This window comes from Oryza brachyantha, chromosome 5 (genome assembly GCF_000231095.2).
Source record: "Oryza brachyantha chromosome 5, ObraRS2, whole genome shotgun sequence".
NCBI lineage: Eukaryota > Viridiplantae > Streptophyta > Magnoliopsida > Poales > Poaceae > Oryza > Oryza brachyantha.
This window is the reverse complement of record NC_023167.2, coordinates 17,643,508-17,664,399: the sequence shown is the minus strand read 5'-3', so window position 1 is coordinate 17,664,399 and position 20,892 is coordinate 17,643,508. Positions and strand designations below refer to the sequence as shown.

The 20,892-nt window shown below is 38.7% G+C and overlaps 4 protein-coding genes across 6 annotated transcripts; 2 read left to right on the top strand and 2 right to left on the bottom strand.

Annotated features, from left to right (window-relative positions):
• Positions 1 to 2,373, top strand: LOC102722771. Its single transcript, XM_006654643.2, has 2 exons — positions 1 to 256; positions 2,034 to 2,373. Exons 1-2 carry the CDS (start codon positions 134 to 136, stop codon positions 2,151 to 2,153), a joined length of 243 nt encoding a protein of 80 aa, XP_006654706.1. The 5' UTR covers positions 1 to 133; the 3' UTR covers positions 2,154 to 2,373.
• A 3,471-nt stretch (positions 2,374 to 5,844) lies between these two features.
• LOC102722495 (type I inositol polyphosphate 5-phosphatase 1-like) lies at positions 5,845 to 11,039 on the top strand. Of its 2 annotated transcripts, none has more exons than XM_006654642.3 (10): positions 5,845 to 6,044; positions 6,205 to 6,364; positions 7,195 to 7,257; positions 7,978 to 8,065; positions 8,316 to 8,420; positions 8,823 to 9,633; positions 9,843 to 10,027; positions 10,175 to 10,283; positions 10,355 to 10,497; positions 10,596 to 11,039. In XM_006654642.3, exons 1-10 carry the CDS (start codon positions 5,928 to 5,930, stop codon positions 10,798 to 10,800), a joined length of 1,986 nt encoding a protein of 661 aa, XP_006654705.2. In that variant the 5' UTR covers positions 5,845 to 5,927; the 3' UTR covers positions 10,801 to 11,039. The 2 variants fall into 2 exon arrangements, with proteins under 2 accessions (XP_006654705.2, XP_015693263.1); XM_015837777.2 differs by having other exon boundaries at positions 6,193 to 6,364.
• A 190-nt stretch (positions 11,040 to 11,229) lies between these two features.
• Positions 11,230 to 15,482, bottom strand: LOC102722215 (tRNA(His) guanylyltransferase 1-like). 2 transcript variants are annotated; one of them, XM_015837778.2, is made up of 14 exons: positions 15,190 to 15,482; positions 14,758 to 14,889; positions 14,469 to 14,513; positions 14,198 to 14,367; positions 13,871 to 13,956; positions 13,678 to 13,785; positions 12,932 to 13,061; positions 12,736 to 12,835; positions 12,490 to 12,639; positions 12,151 to 12,195; positions 11,901 to 12,070; positions 11,674 to 11,759; positions 11,465 to 11,572; positions 11,230 to 11,365 (listed from the first exon to the last, which is right to left on the bottom strand). In XM_015837778.2, the coding sequence occupies exons 1-14, from the start codon at positions 15,294 to 15,296 to the stop codon at positions 11,240 to 11,242; spliced, it is 1,563 nt and encodes a 520-aa protein (XP_015693264.1). In that variant the 5' UTR covers positions 15,297 to 15,482; the 3' UTR covers positions 11,230 to 11,239. The 2 variants fall into 2 exon arrangements, with proteins under 2 accessions (XP_015693264.1, XP_006654704.1); XM_006654641.3 differs by having other exon boundaries at positions 12,490 to 12,621; positions 15,190 to 15,481.
• Positions 15,483 to 17,098: 1,616 nt separating this feature from the next.
• LOC102721928 (probable choline kinase 2) lies at positions 17,099 to 20,677 on the bottom strand. The gene is made up of 7 exons (XM_015837401.2): positions 20,237 to 20,677; positions 18,864 to 18,985; positions 18,554 to 18,749; positions 18,192 to 18,309; positions 18,032 to 18,079; positions 17,733 to 17,833; positions 17,099 to 17,652 (listed from the first exon to the last, which is right to left on the bottom strand). Exons 1-7 carry the CDS (start codon positions 20,612 to 20,614, stop codon positions 17,548 to 17,550), a joined length of 1,068 nt encoding a protein of 355 aa, XP_015692887.2. The 5' UTR covers positions 20,615 to 20,677; the 3' UTR covers positions 17,099 to 17,547.
• Positions 20,678 to 20,892: the final 215 nt, after the last annotated feature.

The window sequence follows — 20,892 nt, the reverse complement described above, 5'->3', positions numbered from 1 at the left end:
CCCAAGCCGAAGCCGTCCGTCGCAAGCGGCGAAGAAGTCGGCAACACGGAGCGGCGGCAGGAAGGGGAAGAAGAAAGGAGCAAACAACGCGAGAGTAGCAGAGAGACTCCGCGACAACGTGGGGAGGGGGAGGATGGGGTTCATGCTGCGGGTGAGGCTGGCCTCCTTCTTCGCCGGCGCGGCCGCCGCCGGAGCCGCCGGGGGCTTCCTCCTCTACAAGGACTACAAGCTCGCCCACGACTCCATGGCCCTCCAGGTCCGTCCGTACGCCCTGGTTGCGTCCTTCCCAGGAACCCAGATCTTGGATCCGCGCTGTCCTTGATCGTTGGTGGTTTGGTTCGGAGTGAAATCCTGTGTCCCGATTGCATCCGCGTTCTGCACGCCGCGTGTGGGAACTGGGAAGGGGGATTTAGGGTAAACCCTTTGCATACGCAATGCGCGTCTGGGCCGTTACTGAGAGATTTTTTTTATGTGTTCACCAATCACCGATTTAATCTTCGTGTGATTCGTTTGTGGAGAATGCTGCTGTTGATTTGTAGATCATATGATCGTGCGTGCTCTTCCAGACTGAATTGGGGATTGGCTGGATTACTGGATGCCAAAACCATGCATGGAGCAAACCAAACCTGATTTCTTTTCCTGCCCAATTGTTTGGTGATATTTGTGGGGGTGTTTGTGGTGATAGATACTATTCATGATGTTTGATGAAAATGTAGCTCAGCTAGCAATGCCGTTTCACAGTTTGGCTTGGTTAACATTTCCAGCACCACTTCTTCATATGGTTTGGTATTTGGGCCTGCCAAATTCAAGGGTCGTGTGGCAGTTCAATTATTTTTAGCTTGTGGTCATCTTTGGTGGGTGAGCATACAATGTTGGGGGAGTTAAGTATAATGTTCATTGTTCACAGAAGCAACTAGGTTTTCAAAATGCTTAAGGAGGGGGAGCTCAAACTATGCCTTTGGTAGCTTATTGATTTGTTTGCCAGTAGTTTTCTTCAACTTCACATTCTGGAAAACTGTTTGTTGAATATGGTTTGCTTGAACTATGTCGTAATTTTGTAACACCAATCCTTGATGTTTCTATTCATTTTTAATCTGAAAACAGTGTGTTGGCAACTCATTACATGCCCAGGATGATGATGCCTCGTGTTCCAAAAATGTGGAGTGGTGAATTTTAGGATGCCATTTGATATTAATATCATGGAATGATTGAACATGAATTGAACTTTATATCCTACATATTGTTTTAGCATAGGCATTCGTTAGTGCAACAACTGTGCATTTCAATTGCACAGACACACATCTTGCAGCATATATGTGCAACTATGAATGGCTTTCTAGAGTAAACAAAAGGGCAGATTTAAGTATTTTAACTTGAGTCTGGTGTGTTCCTGTCGTCAACAAGAACCTTGTTGGTTTTACTAATGATTTGTTCCCATGTGAAATTTTGTTAGAACTTCAGTGAGAAATGGCTCTTTTTGTCAGAAAGGTGAAATGATATGTATAATCCAATATTGGATATGGGAGAACTTTAGGATAATTCATTGTGCCTGATTAGCCTAGATATCAGTATGCAGTGATTGGATAACTCATGTAAAGGTAGAATCACATAGGTGGAAGCTGGAAACTGTTATGTAAGACGCAAATATATGGCGACTGTGTAATTTATCAGAAGAGGCGATGTGCTTTTCTGATATTCATAAGAAAATGGGTTGATGGCCTGATGGGCTACTTATGTTACCTAAAATCATCCAGTTCCAACCATGGCATAGTTAAGGAGGATATTCATAAGAGAAGTTCTTTTTTCATGTTTTTCTTTGGTCCATCAAGCAGTCCAATACTAGTTTGAGCTGTAAGATTGAGGTTTATGTGTGGTTTTAATCCTGCCTTATTTGCACAAAATTTATGCAAATTGAGGTTTATGTGGTGTTCTAATCCTGCCTTCTTTGCACAAACTTATGTGCATTTTAAACTCTATCGCGCATGATTCTCGTTGAGTTTAAGTAAGCATCTAACCTTTTTAAATATTCTCAGGTCAAAGGTCTACAAGACCATGTGGACGCCCGTTACAAAGCTCTTGACAATCGACTTGCAACATTGGAAAACCAGAAAACCAGTGAGGCTGTTCCGGATGTGGGCACGGGATCTGACTAGTTTGTTCATTTTCTGGCTTGAGTATGGATGATTTACGCCTGTTTACTTTAACCCGTGTTATTGTCTCTTGGAGGCAAAAAGCCGATGACTGACTACAAAATAATTTAGTGAACAGTTTTTGTGCGGCAATGAGGCTCCTGTAGTCGTAGATGCCCATCGGAATAGCCCATCTTGCAGACGCTTTCACGTCTGCGCTGAACCCGGACAAGCTCGATCATTTTACCAATGCACCTGTGTGAAGGTTTTTACCTGTTTGGGTGTTTTAAACCCCCTCTTTTTTTTTCTTTTTTTCTTATGCTTATGCTTATAAGCCAAATTTTGATTTTTAAACTTAAAGCTGGAGTTAATTTTGTTTTTTTATTGTAGTTTATTTTAGTATTTCTTTTTAATCATAAGAACATATATATAAGTTTTATTTATAAATTATTTTTAATAAATATGTTTTTATATATGTGTCTAGATTTATCGGTATACAATGTCTATAATTCATAGAGAGATTGAAAATCTTATAATATAGAACAGATGCAATAACAAGGAAATATGATTAGGCGGTCCTCATTGTTGGCTTTTGAAGACAAAAACCAAATGTCATATTTGCAAATAAAAATAATTTATAAATAAAACCTTTTATATATGTGTTCTTAACTATCTAAAAGCAAATATTAAAAATAAACTACGATTAAAAACCCTAAAATTAACTTTAGATTTAAAGTTAAAAATTTAAATTTTGGCTTATAAAGAAATGAAAAACGAGGTTGTTGCTGATTGCAAGTCTGTCTGACCAGACATGATGAATTTGGTAGGTGTAAGGAGATAATGAGCCTATGGTTCAACACAAAAACAAAGTGGTTTACAGGCAAGCTGCTTTCATCAAGATCTCAGCATGTCAAAACCTCTAATTAACCATTTTAATATACGTGTATATCATAACCAATATCATTACTGGTTGTCAGCAAACTGTAGAGACAAAAAAACACTATTATTACTCGACAGCGCATTGTGGCACATTTCCACCACAATTCATGTAGAAAAATGCATCCCGACTGTCAACACCAGATATTAAACACAAGATGATGACTGGGACTCTTAACCAACAAATTGAAACCGGTCGAATTGTTTTAGAGGAAGTAGTGGTCATCAGATTAACAAACTGTAAGAAGCAAATTCTTCATGGTGTCCAATACATTTGGGAAGATATTTCAGGTGTTCAAAGATGAACGAAATTGGGGAGATCACCTGGTATCCATGACACTAGTAAACAATCCATGTGCTCTCCTTTTATGCAAATGATAGATTTCCATTCAGATACCAGCAAACGCACCACCCCTGAGTGGTGAACATTAATGCATGTCTGCTACTAATGTGCAAGCAAATTTTGGCCAACAGTGGGCCATAATATTAGCATTGATCCGGAAAAGATTAAAAAAAATATTCATGACTAATCTCACAGCATCTCTAAGAGAATGCTAATATTTTACTTTTTAAAAACTTGTATTGAGTTCATCTAAAAAATATTAGACATAATATTAGGAACCAATATTCTTGCCATAAAATTTAGGATACAAACGATGTAATTTTAGGCATGAGTAAATATTAAGAATGTATTTGGTAACCTGTTAGAGATATAGAAAAGCTCAATTCCCAAAATTTAATTTTAGAAATTAATTTTAGATATTCTCCTATAGATGCTCTAACTCCAGAAAAAGAAAGATTAGAATAACTGACATAGTGCCGGCTGCTAACACCTATCCATTTACTGAGGACCAAGAGTCTACAATACACTTGTCTGACATTACAGGATCAGAGGAATACAACTGAACCTTCAGACCCTGATGGCATACTGACATATAATTTTACAAATTCGCAACAAAATATTAAATTAGAGCATCCAACTTGGAGGTTTGTATTCAGTTATATGATGGGTTTGTGCACGTCAGATGAAGTGGTCGGAATGTTTATGCCATCATTAAAAAAATAGTGATATGGTCAGATCAGTGAGCCATCACCCAAAACAATTTCCATGGCACCCAGAATGAAAAAATACTGCATAGTGACAGAATCCAAATTGTACTAATCTGCTAGTAATCCACTAGGCAAACATTGTTTGTATTTGTACTCAACCTCCCCGGACCGTATTAACCTAGGTGAAGTAACATGTGAAGGATCCAAGTCCACAGAAATAGCAGCCAAAAATTCCAGACGCTGACAGAAACGCTCAAACTTTCATGAATTAAAAAAAATCTTTCAACCTCATCATTTTATTTATGTTCATGCTTGTAAGTTAAAATTTAAGTCTTACCATTAAATTTGGAGTTTTTTTTATCGTAGTTTATTTTTCAATATTTGCTTTTTAATAACTAAGAATACATATATGTTCTATTTATAAATTATTCGTTTGACGTTAATCATAAAAAGACCAAACGATCATCCTAGATCTTTCTACAGTAGATGATACACTTAAAAAAACATTATAAGACAAGACATCTCTGATCCGTAGTCTCCACTGAATAATACCAAGTATGTACAGGATAATGCAAGGTAGATAGGGTAAACAATGCCCATTAATTCCATCTTATCCATGGGCCTCAAATGCTGTTGTTTTCTTTGTCCAAGCTAAGCTCCAGCTCTGTTCATCTGGGAGCAGCCACGACGATGCAATGCTCCAATGCGTATCGTTATAAATCCTTCCAAAGCAGCATCGATTAATGGCCCAAACAGCAGATACAGCCAGCCAAACAGTGGCAAGACGCCTCTGGGTGGGATCCGGTTCCTATGCAGATACGACCATCTAAATAGCACGCAAGAATTAAGATTTATTCAGATACTGTTTATTGAAGACAAAACATTACACACGAACTATAGTAATACCACTGTATCATTTGGTCTATATCATTTACTGGAAAAATGAAAGGATGAGATTACATGCATTCGTTATCTTGTGGTCCTAGTGATGACTGCATATGATCCAGACCCTCTTGGAGCAACAGGTGATGACGACGATAGCTTAGGACTAGCTGCGTTGTGGGTTTAACTCATCGTACTGCCCAAGTCTTTTGCGTATTGGAGAAATAACTATGATGCACTTATCATGCAGGCAAAACAGAAAGACATGAGAAATATGTTGGTATCGGATGAGCTAAATCTAAAATGATAAAGGGAGAAAACTATCATGTTTATCTTTCTGATTCTATTTATGCTTATAACTCTATAAGTTAAAATTTAAATGCTTAACATTAAATTTTAAATTTTTTTATTATGCTTTATTCAATCTTTGCTTTTATATCACTAAGCGGTAAGCACACATAAGTAAAGTTTTATTTATAGATTATTTTTTATTGTACTTTATTTTTCAATCTTTGATTTTATATCGCTAAGAACATATATAAAATTTTTATTTATAAAATATTTTTATTTATAAATATATCATTCACTTTTTTCTCAACAAGCCAAACGATGATCGCCTGTGGTACGACTCCAATCGATGTAAAGAAAAAGACAATCCATATGATTAGATTAGACAGGTGGTTTAAAATCTACGTTCTGGGGTACATGAAAATGATATAGCTAACTAGTTATCATCATTATTACTATTGGTATACATACACACATGCACATACCATGTACTTATGCACCCACGAATACCATGTACTTATACACTGTTTATAATTATATAAGAGACACACTGAATTTTATTTTAAGGCTAATCAATTGGTCCAGTTTTTCACATAAAGAAGAAGGCACAGAGGCCATCTTCTCTTCGCAGGGCCAGCGAAAATGGCGTCCTCTTCCTCCGCCTCGCCGCCTCTCCTAGCTCGCCGACGCCACCAACGCCAGGAGCCAGCCATGGCCGCATCGTCCCAAAGGCGGTGCAGGGGCAGGACGGAGAAGCAGGTACCAGTTCTTGGCTTAGCTGGAGCTGGCTTCCCTTGCATTTTCAGAATTTTTTTTCCCTCTCTGCTCGTGTTCTTGGATCAAATCGGTCATTGCTGTTTCTTCTTCTTGCTTGCTGTTCTTGTCTCTCGTCTCCTCGGTGGGAAAGGGGATTATGCAGAGGTGGGCTGAGACGATGTCGCTGTGTTGTGGTGTGGATTGCGGGTGGTGTGTGCTGCAGCTGTGGCACAAGGTGGTGCTGCGCAAGTGGCTCAACGTCGGCTCCGGGTCGGGGGACTCCGACTTCAGCGCCGACGAGTGCGGCACCAGCGACGGCGGAGGTTAGCTACTCCGGCCTCCCAGGCTCCTCCTCTTCCTTCCCTGTGCCTCTTGCGCGCAATTTTGCTCTGATTTGATCCTTTTACTCAAGTTTGCTGATGTTTGGAGAAGAAAAAGGGGAGAATTTGGTGTGCAGATTTGTGTTGTTTTGATTCTAGCCGCAATTAGGGGAATGCAGACCACCGTACTATCGTGGAAGTTCTTTCTTACACGCCTTTGTGGTTTGACTCTCTTTTTTTAGAAGATTAAAAAAAAATCATATTGAAAACTGGTTAGTTTTCATCTTTAGAATTAGTGGTTGTCATGTTTACTTTCGTATGTAAGTTGATCATTTTGCCATTGCAAGTGCCGGCAATTCAGTATGATCATTAATATCTCTGAGAACGATTTCCATGGTGATGTGTGATTAGTACTTTTGCATATCAGCCATTTTCTTTTGGTATATTCAACTTTTTAAGGAATAGAATGTTAGGTCAGGGAGCTCAAGGGTTTGGCAAACACATGATACCTTTATGGATCCTTTCAAAGCTTGCTTGAGCAAAATGGGTAGCAAAAAGTGAGGAAAAAACCATGCAACTTTTGCTTAACTGATAGCCTCCTAGCCTTTTCTCATTGCTTCAAGGAATGTGACCATCTTATCTAGTTGACCTTACTTTCAAGTTGACTTCGCTATCTAATGACTGCTGCATCCCTTCGATTGAAGTTTTACAGCGGTTGTTTTTAGTGAATAATAACATGCATTTTGTCAATAACTCTTCTCAAGCTTAAGTCGCACATTGATCTGAAATCATGCATATTCTGATTGCTTTCTTTATAATGTCCATTTGTGCAGACATGGACCAGAAACCATATGGTGAAGAGAGGAGATTAGGTGGACTTGGCGCAGGAACAATTGGTAATAAAATTACCTTTTTTTTGTTTTCTTTTTGAAGAGACCTGCGAAAGATCTGCACATTCAGTTTTTAATAAGTCTATTTCTTGTACATATTCTACCTCCAAGATGAATTATCTCCTAGTTGATTTCCAGACAAGGGAATGGTCTTGCATAATGGTGGTAAAATACTAACCTGGGCAGTAAAAAGCTAGTTTGATTTTATAGACAGAACATCTGAGTTCATTGATCAGAAAGGAAGGACCTTCTGTTTGTAATCATTTAAATATGAGAGGTAGTAGTCTCGAATTTCAGTTTCCCTGGGGGTAAGGATGCCTATAGATTGGTGTCTAACCAATTACATTTCATCCGATGCTAATACTATTCAATTACTATTTATAATAAGTGTCCAAACATCCGATGTGACTAGGGACTAAACTTTAGCCCCTAGAAACAAACACCCCCTTAAACTTTTCTATAAAATAGCACACAGTTCTTTTCTCGTTTTTATCAATAAACATTTCATACTGTCACAGTGGATGAATTGTAATTGAATAGTATTAGCAAGCATTCAGCTTTCAGTGATTTTTCGAGTTACTCTAGAGTCCATATTTAGTACGTTAACTGCTTATATTTGGTAAGGCAGGGTTGATTGGTTGCCTATGTGCAACACAAGCACTTGTTTGATAAAACTGACATGGCAGGTTTGCCTTATATGCTAATGCAATCAACTATACAATGTAGGTGATGAAATTAAATCTATGCCTTACAGGCTTAGAAGGCGCAAATCAGAGACCCTTCGTGCTCACTATATTGACACGAGAGAACTCAGGTATAGCTGTATAGAGTTGCCTCCATCTTGGCATTTTTTCTTGGTCCTAGTTCTTCTAGTTAGTATTTTTTTCTATCATCTTATGTCATTATGTAATTAATTAATGAGATGTCAGCCACTGATTCCACCTGATTCGTATCATACAAGTCAGGTTAATGCTAACAATTGAACCCAATTGCTATCGGGCTGAAATAAATAATATATGCTACTTTTGTGATGATGCTTTAACTAAACTTTCTTCTACATGCAGGATTTGTGTAGGGACGTGGAATGTTGGAGGTAAATTTCCACCCAGTGACTTGAACATTCAAGAATGGTTGAATAAGGAGGAGCAAGCTGATATTTATGTTTTTGGGTAAATCATTGTTCAAAACCTTTTCCCCCCTACTTTGTAAGGTAACATTTATGCCACATATCCACACGAAGTGAAATGCCAAATCTGGCATACCACTTCTTATCTTGAAACCTAAAAAAATGTATCTGGATCATGGTTTGGAATTATTTTGGCACCACACACTGCGCAATTAAGCAGCTATTCACCTATGTTACACCTTTTCTTATTATTTAGCTATGGTATGGTGTTTTTCTATTTGGTTCTAGCCTTACCCGACTTTCTTTGGACTATCGGCTGATGTTGTTGTTTTTGTATTCTGTATGGAATGATGTTGGTTTATTTTTCTTTTGTCAGCGTTACTACTATTGATTAATTATTGTGTATATAAAATTCATTGCCATAGAATTTGTGGTTATCTTTCAGATTTCAAGAAGTTGTTCCACTAAATGCTGGAAACATATTTGGTGCTGAGGATAACCGTCCAATTGCAGTATGGGAGCAAATCATTCGTGAAAATTTGGATAAGATTTGTCCAAATAAACCACAGTATAAATGCCACAGTGATCCTCCTTCACCATCAAGGTTTAATCCATCAGATTATGTTATTGTGATGAAAGATGAGTTGCTTAGTGAGTCTGATAGTGACAATTATGGGGAGCTTCATCCATTGATTCAACAAAATGCTGATAAAGTTATTAACTGTACTGGAGTTCATGATAAAACATATGAAAACTTCAGTTCTGCTTCCAATGAAAGATTTCATAAAGGCAAGGACTTAGGCAGGATGGATTCAGTGAAGACTTCTGATCAGCCCCACAAGTTAAGTTATGGAAAAGTCAGATCATCAAATCTGGAAGAGACAACCAACCAAAGAACGCTAACCAAATTACTCTGTCACTCAGAAAGGCTTGGAATTATTTGTCCTGAACAGCCATTGGATATGATGGCTCAACATCTTCAGGCCAGTACTTCACTTAAGGATCTAGCAACTCCAGTGTCTTTGAAATCGACACAGAAGAATTTTAACTATTTTTCCAATGATGATTTATCTCCTGAAGTTAACAGGGACGATGGATTGATTAGAAGTAAAAGGCCATATTTTCTGCGGATAGTAAGCAAGCAGATGGTAGGAGTATATCTTTCAGTATGGGTTCGGAGAGACTTGCGGAAGCACATTCAGAATTTGAGTGTATCAACTGTCGGTGTAGGTGCAATGGGTTATATGGGCAACAAGGCATGTATCAAATTTAATCTTCTCTTATTATTCAGTTCAAGAACACTCAAACCATTCGCAATTGTTTCATCAAGAAGACCTAGGTTAATCAGTTTGGTGTTAGTTTCTAGTACTTTTTATCTGCTCTATATGTTTGCATAAAATTTTAGTTTCACCATGTTTGTTATTCTGCGAATCATTGGTGTACATGTGTTTCTTGAATGTTCCAGGGGTCAATATCAGTCAGCATGTCTATACATCAGACACATTTTTGCTTTGTATGTTGCCACCTGACTTCTGGAGAAAAGGATGGTGATGAACTGAAAAGAAATGCAGATGTTGAAGAAATCCTCCGAAGAACAGTTTTTAACCCACTCCCTGGACTTAGCATGCCTAAGGCAATACTTGACCATGAGTAAGTTAACAAATTTGTGTGCTCAACCAGAATTTATCCTTCTACAGCACCTACCGTTTATCACTGGACATACTCAAGATGATGTCTTGCTTATGATATCCATCTTTCCCCTTGATTTCTTATGGTTAGCCATGTCATTGTTTTCAGAAGGATCATTTGGTTAGGAGATCTCAACTACCGAATCAACCTATCATATGAAAGAACACATGAATTTATCTCCAAGCAAGATTGGGATGGATTGTTTGAGAAGGATCAGGTAATTGTATGGTGTGGTGCATCCATTACCCTTGTAGATTTCTGGATCATAGCTTTTCTTCTTTGTAACAGCTAAAAAGAGAATTGAGCAAAGGACGAACTTTTGATGGTTGGACTGAAGGGGTTGTCAGCTTCCCTCCAACATACAAATACGAGTTTAACTCAGAAAACTATGTAAGTGATGAACCAAAATCTGGGAGGAGAACACCTGCATGGTATGTTGGATTTCCTAGCACCGCCTTCTTTTCGCATAATTAACCTTACGAGATTAACTGAAGTTCATGCTTAGACATCAGAATTGTTGCTTGTTCAGGTGTGATAGGATTCTTTCACGAGGAAAGGGAATCAGGTTAATTTCCTACAGGAGAGGAGAGCTTAAACTTTCTGATCACCGTCCTGTGACTGCAGTCTACACGGCAGATGTTGAAGTTCTCTGCCATAGAAAGTTGCAGAAAGCTCTAACATTTACGGATGCAGAGGTTGAGTACCATCTGGTAACGGAGGAAGAAAGAACTTGAGTAAAAAAATGACTGCAGGCAAATTTTCAGCTCAGGATCGCTGAATAACCACCATGCTGGTTTTTTTTTGGATATAGTATAGTCTCTATTTTCAGCTCAAGGTCGCTGAATAACCACTATGGCATTGATTTACAATGTATAGGTTTCTTTGAAAATTGTGTAGGTTTTTTTCAGAATTGTTTAATCTGTACACAGTTGAAATCTTGTAAATAATTACGTGCAACACTTGTCAGTTTTGAGCAAAATATCTCATTCAGAAAGATACAGATGTATCATCACGATTCTAAACAGAATCTGCATCTTAGAGCACTAATAAGGTTTGTACAGGAGCGGTTGACCAATAAAAAGAGGCCAGGCATTTTCCTATTAGTGTGGACAGTATACAACATCGATAAGACAACCTGTTAAGGTTGATGAGAACTTATTATCAGCAGTAATGTTACATGCTTAAAATGTAAGGATGCTTTCTCCAAAACTCCGGCCCCATGTCTACATGTGCTACCATCGCATCCCACCGCACTGTTGTGCTATTTTCACTACCCTCCACACCTGCAGATTCCTCCAACTATAGCCATTTGCAACGTATGTGTTTAGATTCTCGTGAGAAAATTCAGCCAGCAGAAATAACACAACTATACAGGCCAAATGCTTGGAAGAGGATTACCTTTTGCCGGTAGGTACATGAACCCTTCCGAAATATAGCTGGCTCGTTGTTGTAATTCAAATGAAATTGCTGAAAAAGCAACTCGTTCTTGTCCTTTGATAATGTTGCCTGCAGAGAGTAGAAAAGGAGTTATGACTGCAGATAACCAGAACGTCAAATAGGATCAAGAGGGGGTGGGGAATATTTAAACGGAAATGATGAAAGAAGACCTTTAGTAACTCATGAGCTTCGTTTTCACTTCTGCCAGAATTCACCAGCATCCAAAAGCATGTATTGTATTGGTTGCGGGTGTGGCCTGCAAATGGCACGTCTGAGTAAGATCATATGCGACATTAAAGTTGTACAAAGTGTTGATGAGCAAATTATTACATACCGAAGTTCACTTAAGAAAATTAAGTAACTATGTCAATATATGTGTTCAGCAGGAATGACTTACATTCTGCTTGTCTTGACGACAAATAGTCACAAACTATCTTTTGCTTTGGGTAACATAGAAGTTCTGCTTCAAAGTGTGGTGGCTCCACTAAGTCCTTATTGGGGAAAAACTCTTTCCACTTCATCATGTAAAATGAGGTGAAACGTGAAGTACATGACGAAAGGATTAAACTGCAAAGGTCAAATATTTTATCAGAGGCCTGATCTGTTGAAAGAACAAGCATAAAAAAATGCATAAAGCTAGTAACTACCTTTCCCGGCGCTGGTATAGTTCAGTCTTCTCCTGGAACACAAAGCTGTGATAAGACTAAAGTGAGAGAACCGTTCGCAATGGATGGGTTTTATGCAGATTAAACAAAATATATTTGTCTAAATTGATAGCTTTGCTATACAGCTTGACTACATATTAGACATAATATTTTCATCATGCTAGGATTAAATTAAAATAAAATCAATTCAGTTCATGAGCAAAGGGAAAGCCATGCTAATATGCTATCCAAGACAACTTTTTTTTTCTGTACAAGCAACAGTTTTATTTCTTTCAATTGTTTTTGCTCCAAGACAGTGGTTTTCAAGGAGGTATATACTACCTGTACTCGTTGTCAAAACCATAGCCAAAGACAATGTCAGGGAATGACTCCATCATCAAAGAAGCAGAAGCATTCATCAACCTTAGAGCTGTCCCATCATTAGGCTTCTCAAACGAGTGGATCAACGAGAATCTGACAAAGCAATTTGAGCTAACAATCTTAATAAGACACTAGCTGTAAAAAAAGATTGCATCATGCTTTCAAAAAAAAAAAAAGAGAGAGAGAAAGAAACAAGAGGTTCCTAACTGTTCAAATTGGCTGGCATTGATGCAAACAACAGTCCAATTACAAGGTGGAAGCCTGTGGTTGATGTCAAACTTCTTGATATACTCATACCTACATTTTTCTTTTCCCCAAACACTCTGGTTAGATTCCTTTACATTTTCAGAATTCTGACTAGAGCTAAAAGCATATATGTAGAACTAGAACTAACTTAACTCACCTTCTCGGAGAATGTGCTGATGATTTTCCCAAAACTCAGGTCCTATGATATCAACATTTGCCACTGTAATGACTAAACGTGTCCTTTTTATGGGATTTCCACAATGATCTGTCTTCACCTTTGTTTCTACCTACAGTGATACAAAGACTTTTAGCATACAGAAGTGCACTTAACAACAATAAACATTTTAGAAAACATGTTATAAGAAAGGCAGAGTGTAGTTTACAATCAAGTTATAAGAATCACAATATTTGATCATTGCATAAATGTTAATTATCCTATTAAGTGAACTCTAACTTAATGAGTTTGTTCAACAATCAAACCCACAAATGAAAGGCAGTATGCAGTTTACATCATATTATAAGAATCACAATCTTTGATCAATAATTTACATCAGATTGCATAAATGTTAATTATCCTATTAGGTGAGCACTAACTTACATGTGCATTTTTCTTACAAAGTTCAATCAGAATATTTTATGTATCCCCATGATTTTTTATCATCACAATTCTAGATAATGACACATGACCAAACAATGCCATGTGTTATCTGAAAACTGCAAATCTTGCCAACTAAAGTCTCATTACAGGTTTCAAAATCTTGTTTGAAATATTTCTAATGCCAAAGTGGAAAAAAGAAACAATCATGGCCTTTACTAAAGAGTAGAGAATATATAAATACTTTATTGAGAATAAGCAAGGCCATTATTTATGATGATGTTGTTTTGATTGATTGTCACCATTACCTTATCTCGGTAAACGCATGATCCTTTTCGAAACATAGCTGGCTCATCATCATAATTGATCTGGAACTGTTGTGAAAGTAACTCATTCTTGTCCTTTGAAAATGTCCCCTAGATGGAAGAGAGATGATAAAACTATAACAATCTGCAAATACAGCACAAAACATATCAAAACTCTCTGAAACATTTTGACTACCTTTAATGCTTGTTGAGCTTCTTTTTCAGTTTTCCCAGACTTCACTAACAACCAGAAGCAGGTGTTATACTGATTGTTTATATGGCCTAAAAGAGAAAACAAAGGAATTTGATCTGAGTACATCTATTTAACAAAGAAATCAGATATAAAAGTCTCCTATATACATACATAACTGATTATTCAGTAGTGATAAGCTTCATAATTCCACATTAGATGAAATGACATACATAACGGTTTTATTGTATAGAGTATCATTGCAAGATGCAAAAATATAATAGGGAATCCATTTTTCATGCTAAAACATGCTAATTGTAGAGAGTATCTTACAGTCCACTTGTCTCCATGCCAAATAATCACGAATTGTCTTTAAATTTGGATAGCATACAACTCGCGCATCAAAATATGGCGGCTCTTTCAGGTCTTTATTAGGAAAGAAATCTTTCCACTTCATCACATACATAGAAGTAAAGTAGGAAACACATAAAGAGAGAATTTTACTGCAATTATCAATAAAAAAGTCAACATCAATACATCATGAAATGTTGCACTACACCCATTTGAGATAATGATTAAAAAGAAGTGTACATATCAAAGATACCTTTCTCGCCTTTGATAGAATTCAGTCTCCTCTCTAAAAACAAAACTGCAAGACGAACATGAGATGTAAGAAATTAATAAATATACAGAATATAATGTGTTTTGTTTTGACATTTCGTATTTACTATTCACATTCATTAGCTCAGGAGGCATTTTCTACTTGTATTATAACAGCGCAGCTCTTACATAAACCATGGAAAATCAAGCCTACTGGTTTTCATTTATCTTTGGAGAAAGAAACAAAGGATTCTGCAAATTTCAAAACAAAACTTTGAGAGAAGATGTTGTACCTGTACTCATCACTAACACCATATGCGAAGACTATGTCGGGGAACTTTTCGAGCATAGAAGTGGCACAGGCGTTCATCAATCTTAAAGCGTTCTCATCATTTGGTTTCTCAAAGGTATGTATCTTGGAGAATCTAACAAAGAGTATACTGAAATTAGTGGACAGGACAACACAGGTTAACTATTCCAAGGCAATAGTGACTCCCTGTCCAGTATCTACATTCTGCACCATGTTTCTCGTATCATCACAAATAAAAAGTAAATGTTGGGCAGAATAGCAGGCTAAGAAATAAAAGACAGAAGGCCAGGACAAGACAATAATTTAGCGTTCACTAAGGGTTCATGTTGCATCAAGCAAAGAGATTAAACTGAAATTACCATTTCTTAGTGAAAATGAACTTTGACATGCTACCGGGCGAAGAGAGCAACTGTACCGGTGGAAGTGGCAGCCGTCGATGCGCACAACGATCCAGTTAGAGGGCGGGAGGCGGCTACCGAACTCGAATTCCCTCTTCACGTACTCGTACTCGCTGTTAGCCATCGCCTGCAACGCCCTCACCGGTGCCACCACCACGACCAGAGACGCCTGTCCCCGCAGAGCGTCAGTAGCAGAGACAGCCGACCAGAGAGATTCGGTTGGGGAGAACGACGTCGCCTCGGTCGTTCAGTGCCCCCCGCGCGGCTGAGAATCCTGACGGCCCAGGGAGGGAGGGAGGGAGTCCGCGTGCCGCGGCGGAGGACGGAGAAGGCGGCGGTGGGGGAGCGGAGTCTCGCGGCGAGCCGGCGACGGTGGCGGCGAGGTAGGAGGAGGAGGGAGGGAGAAGGGAGAGAGCCTGGGCCCAGCTGTTGAGAACTTGAGATTAGGCCTTCTGGGCTGTGGAGTACAGCATCGAGTCCAAAATGAGTCGGGTGCAAATTTTTTGAATTTTGATTTTTATTTATTAAATAATTTACTAATTTAATTTTGTATTTCAAAAAATCACAAAACTAACCTCCTGCCAAGCTCTAGGAGGGTGAAAAGGTGATGTAACGGCCATTCGGTTGCGAGGGACGATCAGAAACGGCGACACGACGAATTTTACATTTAGGGTCTAAATGCAAAATTCGCCGTGTCGCCCGGGAATTTTGCGATTTAACCGTGATTTGATACATATATGTATATTATATGAAATTGTTTAATCAATAGTACTACTTAGCTCAGTGGTCACCGTCCCCCTCTTCTATCGTAGCTAGATAGAAGAGGGGGACGGTGACCACTGAGCCAAGTTAGTATTTGTGATTAAATAATTGCATACGTTATACATATATGTATCAAACCGCGGTTCAATCGAAAAAGTCCCGGGCGACACGACAAATTTTGCATTTAGGCCCTTGCCGCCCTTTGCCGTGCCGCCGTTTCCGATCATCCCTTGCGACCGAGTGGTCATTTGCCACGTCACCTTTCCACCCTCCTAGAGGGTGGCAAGATGTTAGTTTTGTGATATTTTGAAATATAAAATTATATTTGTAAAAATTATTTAATAAGTAAAATTCAAAAAATTCTCGGGTCCATACGAGTAGTATATTATAACAGTGCTAACGTTACGACCCTGATTTTAATAATACAAATAATATATTCTAAACTTTTTTAAGCAATCTCATGTATCAAACATTTAAAGTTGTCTATTTATCAAGTATTTTTTTATTTATCTAAATAAACTATTATTTTTTTATTTATCTAAATAAACTATGACAAAATAGCAGCAAATCGCCGATTAACATTGACTATTGTAGTTCTGTAAAATTAATTATAAGTTAGCGCATATGGCAGGTGAAAGTTTCTAAGTTTGAAAAATAACTTCAAAAATATTTCAATAGTAAATTCAGACACTAATATTAAAATCAACACAAAATAAGTTTACACATTATAACTATAAATTTAATTAAATAATTTATCTAAATTGTCTAACATTAGTATAAATTATTTGTTTAAACTTTATAAAGATAAATTTAATGGAAAGTACTTCATGCAAATATGATTTACGTCACATAAAAGTTATTGTCTCCTTATATTAAATGAAAAATTGTTGATGTTTGTATATATCGAATGAACATGACGATTGTGAAACTATCAAATACATGCAATTCAAAATTTAAGTTTTTCATGAGTGTAAAAACAAATATCTGTCTCCTAATATTACATGAAAAGAAATGTAAATCCAATATTGATTGATTGTACTATAAATAGGAAACATTTATCACATGTCCACGAGCTATTTTCAGTTCAAAAAGTATACTACATCGTTTTTAACAAAGTGAGATTATCTACAATGTTTTTAACAAAGTGAGATTATCTACGATGTTTTAATTGATTATGTTCCTCATTCATTATTATCTAGAGAGATGCACGTTTGTTGTTCAATGATACCCATAGAAACAAAACTTGATGCACATTTGCTAGGGTGCCCACAAATTTCTTCTGTTCTTCAGTTGGAGCAAATAAGCTGTAAGCAAGGTTGGGCAGAGAATTGAGTGATCATATATACCATGATACCCATAGAAACAAAACATCACTAGCCAGTCAAGAATCACTCAAGTCTAAAGGTGACCATATCTTCTGCCAACAAATTAAACGACCTGAGGTTTATTAACTTCTCTCCCTTCCAGATTATGAACAACCCAACAGCTATAAAAGGACAACAGAATCCTGGATCTCACTGATCTCTGGTTAAGCCCTTCGCATCCTATGTACAGACATCCATGCGTTTGGTGGCTACCAGTACCAGAGGATACAACCTGATGCAGGTGCTTATTCAACGACCTGACATGCTAAGGATTGAATGCTTCTTCAGCCAGTACTGCTGAAATCTCTGCCTCGCATACTCCATGTAGTCGAAGTCAATATCATTGACATGTTCCTACAGAAGATGTAATGATGGGTGACACGGTGTTCAGGCTTACACAGTAGGAGGCAAGTGAAACTGTAAGAAAGACCAACCGAAATTATTCCCCAGAGGCCCCAAACGAGATGGCTAGCCAAGGTGTACTTCTCAATACTTTTGATCAGATTATTGACGTTCTCTTCATCAGGTTCCTCACCTGTTAGAGATTTCCGAACATTGAGTAATGTTTTTTTTTGCGAAACAGACAAGGGAGAACGAGATGTTGACAGGCTTTGCCAAAACATCCCCGTTCTTGCGTTGTCAATTTGTAACATTTTCTCCAAATCTTAATGGAATTTGCCAATTCGGTCGGCTCCACAAAGAACGAGATGTTAATGACAAACTCCGAGCTTACCTGAAGAGCTCAGGTAGCTCTGCACAAATTGCTTTCGCTCATCGCTATCTGTTGTGGATAAGCAAGGATTGACAAAGTAAGTATGTGGTGATCACAATGGATAAAAGGAGAAAAAACATCAATCTATAAATTATTAGCTTTGACAACTATTATGTAACACCTGGATATTTAGTGTAGTCCAGTATGTGAGGCCTTTCTGAATGGTAGTCTGCAGCCATCTCGCAGAAATGGTTTGCAATGTCATAAGCAACTGGGCCAAAGCTTGCATACTCATAGTCCTGTGAAGTCATGAGGAGAAACCAGCAAGATCAAATCTGTATGTTTTCCAATTTCTCCTGGATATAGATAAAGTTTTAGGTTAAGAAACAGACATGACAGCATATGACATGTCCTTTCATAAGGGAAATCTTTATTCTTGTGGATAGTAGCATACAACTCAATGTCATGATAGGGCAATACCAAGATGTGTGTCATATGAAATAACAAGATGAATCGAACACACATCATGGAGCAAGAACTTACAATGATTGTCAACGATTTGGTCTCTTCATCAATCATGATGTTGCCATACTGGAGATCGTTGTGGCAAAATCCTATACACTGGCAATCCTCTGAAAGTTCATTTTCTAACACAGCGATCTCCTTCTCCATGCTACCCAAACAGAACTCCTTGGCTTCGTCAGAGGGGCATAGATTGTTGGCAGTTTTGAGCCAGTTCCTAAGGAAGATGTACGTAGGCATTATCAGCTCGTATTTATTTAGATGATATGTTTCATTTTACAAGTGTTCTATGCTGAAAAGAAAAATAGTATGAACACAAATTAAGTGATACCTTAGTCTGTCCCAAATGAGCACAGATTTTGGACCAGGCATCTCAAGGTTGTGGAATTCCTTCAACTTTGAGGCTATAATAGCTGAAATCTCTGGATCACGCAGGTCAGCAGCTGAGAGTGTCTGAAAGGAATACTTGCATCAGTACTTTTTGTTATGTTTAACATGTCATCCTATTCACATATTTATGGCCATCGAATTTCTGCATCGTCCTTCCCAGCAACAAAAGAGAACATGATTCGAAGTGAAGAAATATATTGAGAATAAAGAGCAACATTCCCATCATATTTCTTTTGGTAATGCCATAATTTTTCCCTATATAACAAAGTAATCACTAATCAGAGTGATGCCGGGATCTAAGCTTTATTCTGAAAATCAGGTTCAAACGCCATGTTCAGTGACCTCTAGCATCTCAATCATTATTTTAAGTCAAAAGATTTGTTCTAGAATGAATCAATCTGTGCTCAACGAAGAGGACAGAATTCTATGGGTTAGTGTTCAGCAAGGTGGATTATACATGCTTGTTTTAATAAGCGAGGTAGATACATTATACACGATTGTTCTCCCATAATTCGTATCACTGAACCATAAATACGATGAACAATAAAGCAATTTCATAGATGACCATAAAACATAACAGCACGGCTGTTTGACATCTTCAGCAAGCAGAAATGACAACATTCTGCCAGGCGATAATTATCTCAGAAGATATCAAGAAAGCAATTAGGAATTTGTAAAGGAAGCACAATTTTTTCACCAAGAAAACTAGTTTAAAAGATATTGAAAAACAAAATAGTACAGCTATTTGACATCCCCAAGCAGCAGAGATGTCAGCTAATGACATCACCTTGCGATGCTTACAAGATAGGACCAAATAATTTGAGTTTATATGCTTCCTGCCAACTCAGAAGCTATCAATAAAGGAATATTTTACTTTTTACAAATACAACATGCACACACAGTGGTGTACTCAACGAGAGAACAAAATCGTTGGCTGCCACTATTAAATTGGGTGAATGAACAATCCCGCATAAGTTTCTGAAGGTCAATGTTGAAACTTCGACATCACAACGGCCCCTGCGTCATCACCAGAAGAACATTTCAAAGAAAGACAGATTACTAATATTGATATGGTGTTACCTGCTACGCGAAATCCCCGTTGCATGTTGAACACGATGTCAATTGGCAAACGAAATTATGCATCCCATTTTCAGATTTCAGGTCACCAGTTCAAAGTTCCGAAACTCGGCACGAATAACCGAAAAAGAGCAAACTACCTTCCAAATACGAAATCAAGAGCAGCGAGAAATACTACTTGCCGCAGGCACAAGCAGACAAGATGGCAAAGCACGAGAAGGGCCGAGAGATGCTCACCCTGGCGTGGATGAACTCCTCGACGCGGCCGTTGGGGAAGCGGCCGAGGAGGCACGGGCCGTGGCCGTGCCGCGACATGCACTCGAACGTGCGCACCTCGGCTTCCCTGTCGAAGAAGACCTCCACGCCCTCCCCGTACACCCTCACCAGCACCTTCCTCCTCCTCGCCGCCTCGCCGGCGGCGGCGGGCGCCGCCAGCGGCCACCGCGCCTGGTAGACCTCGTTGGTCATGGCCCCCTTGAGCGGGACCACCTCCAGCGCCCGGCAGTCCGCCACGTCGTCCCACCCTGCCGCCAGCTCGTGCAGCAGGCGCCGCGCCTCCTCCGGGATGCTCCGCTCCGCCGCCTCCGCCCTGCGGCTCGTCTCGCTCGCCACCATCGTTTCCTCCACGGAATCTTTCTTTTCCGGAAATGGGAGGGATCTGGGCGTTGGAGCGCGACCCGTGCGTGCGTTGGTTTCTTCGGGGATCTAGGAACCAGCGCGGCGGGTATAAAAACGAGTTCGCTGCCTACGTGGCGGTATATTTGCCTGGGCCACTTTGCAGATTCACCCTCAAAATGTGCGAGTAGTATTTTTTTTTCTTGTATTATGTGGGCCCTGTGGCTAATAATACAGGTCACGCAAATAGAGAGTATGGAAAAAAAAATCCTCCATCA

Bases quoted from the DNA above. Each gene is read 5' to 3' on its own strand.
- LOC102722495 (XM_015837777.2), top strand. From the start codon at position 5,928: ATGGCGTCCTCTTCCTCCGCCTCGCCGCCTCTCCTAGCTCGCCGACGC. The intron at 8,066-8,315 runs GTATAGCTGTAT...TTCTACATGCAG, and splicing joins ATTGACACGAGAGAACTCAG to GATTTGTGTAGGGACGTGGA. The intron at 10,028-10,174 runs GTAAGTTAACAA...CATTGTTTTCAG, and splicing joins AAGGCAATACTTGACCATGA to AAGGATCATTTGGTTAGGAG.
- LOC102721928 (XM_015837401.2), bottom strand. From the start codon at position 20,614: ATGGTGGCGAGCGAGACGAGCCGCAGGGCGGAGGCGGCGGAGCGGAGC. The intron at 18,750-18,863 runs GTATCACTTAAT...CATCTTCCTTAG, and splicing joins CTCATTTGGGACAGACTAAG to GAACTGGCTCAAAACTGCCA. The intron at 17,834-18,031 runs GTAAGCTCGGAG...AATCTCTAACAG, and splicing joins GAGCTACCTGAGCTCTTCAG to GTGAGGAACCTGATGAAGAG.
- LOC102722771 (XM_006654643.2), top strand. From the start codon at position 134: ATGGGGTTCATGCTGCGGGTGAGGCTGGCCTCCTTCTTCGCCGGCGCG. The intron at 257-2,033 runs GTCCGTCCGTAC...AAATATTCTCAG, and splicing joins ACGACTCCATGGCCCTCCAG to GTCAAAGGTCTACAAGACCA.
- LOC102722215 (XM_015837778.2), bottom strand. From the start codon at position 15,296: ATGGCTAACAGCGAGTACGAGTACGTGAAGAGGGAATTCGAGTTCGGT. The intron at 14,514-14,757 runs GTACAACATCTT...TTCGTCTTGCAG, and splicing joins GGTGTTAGTGATGAGTACAG to TTTTGTTTTTAGAGAGGAGA. The intron at 12,196-12,489 runs GTAGTATATACC...GTCTTATCACAG, and splicing joins GGTTTTGACAACGAGTACAG to CTTTGTGTTCCAGGAGAAGA.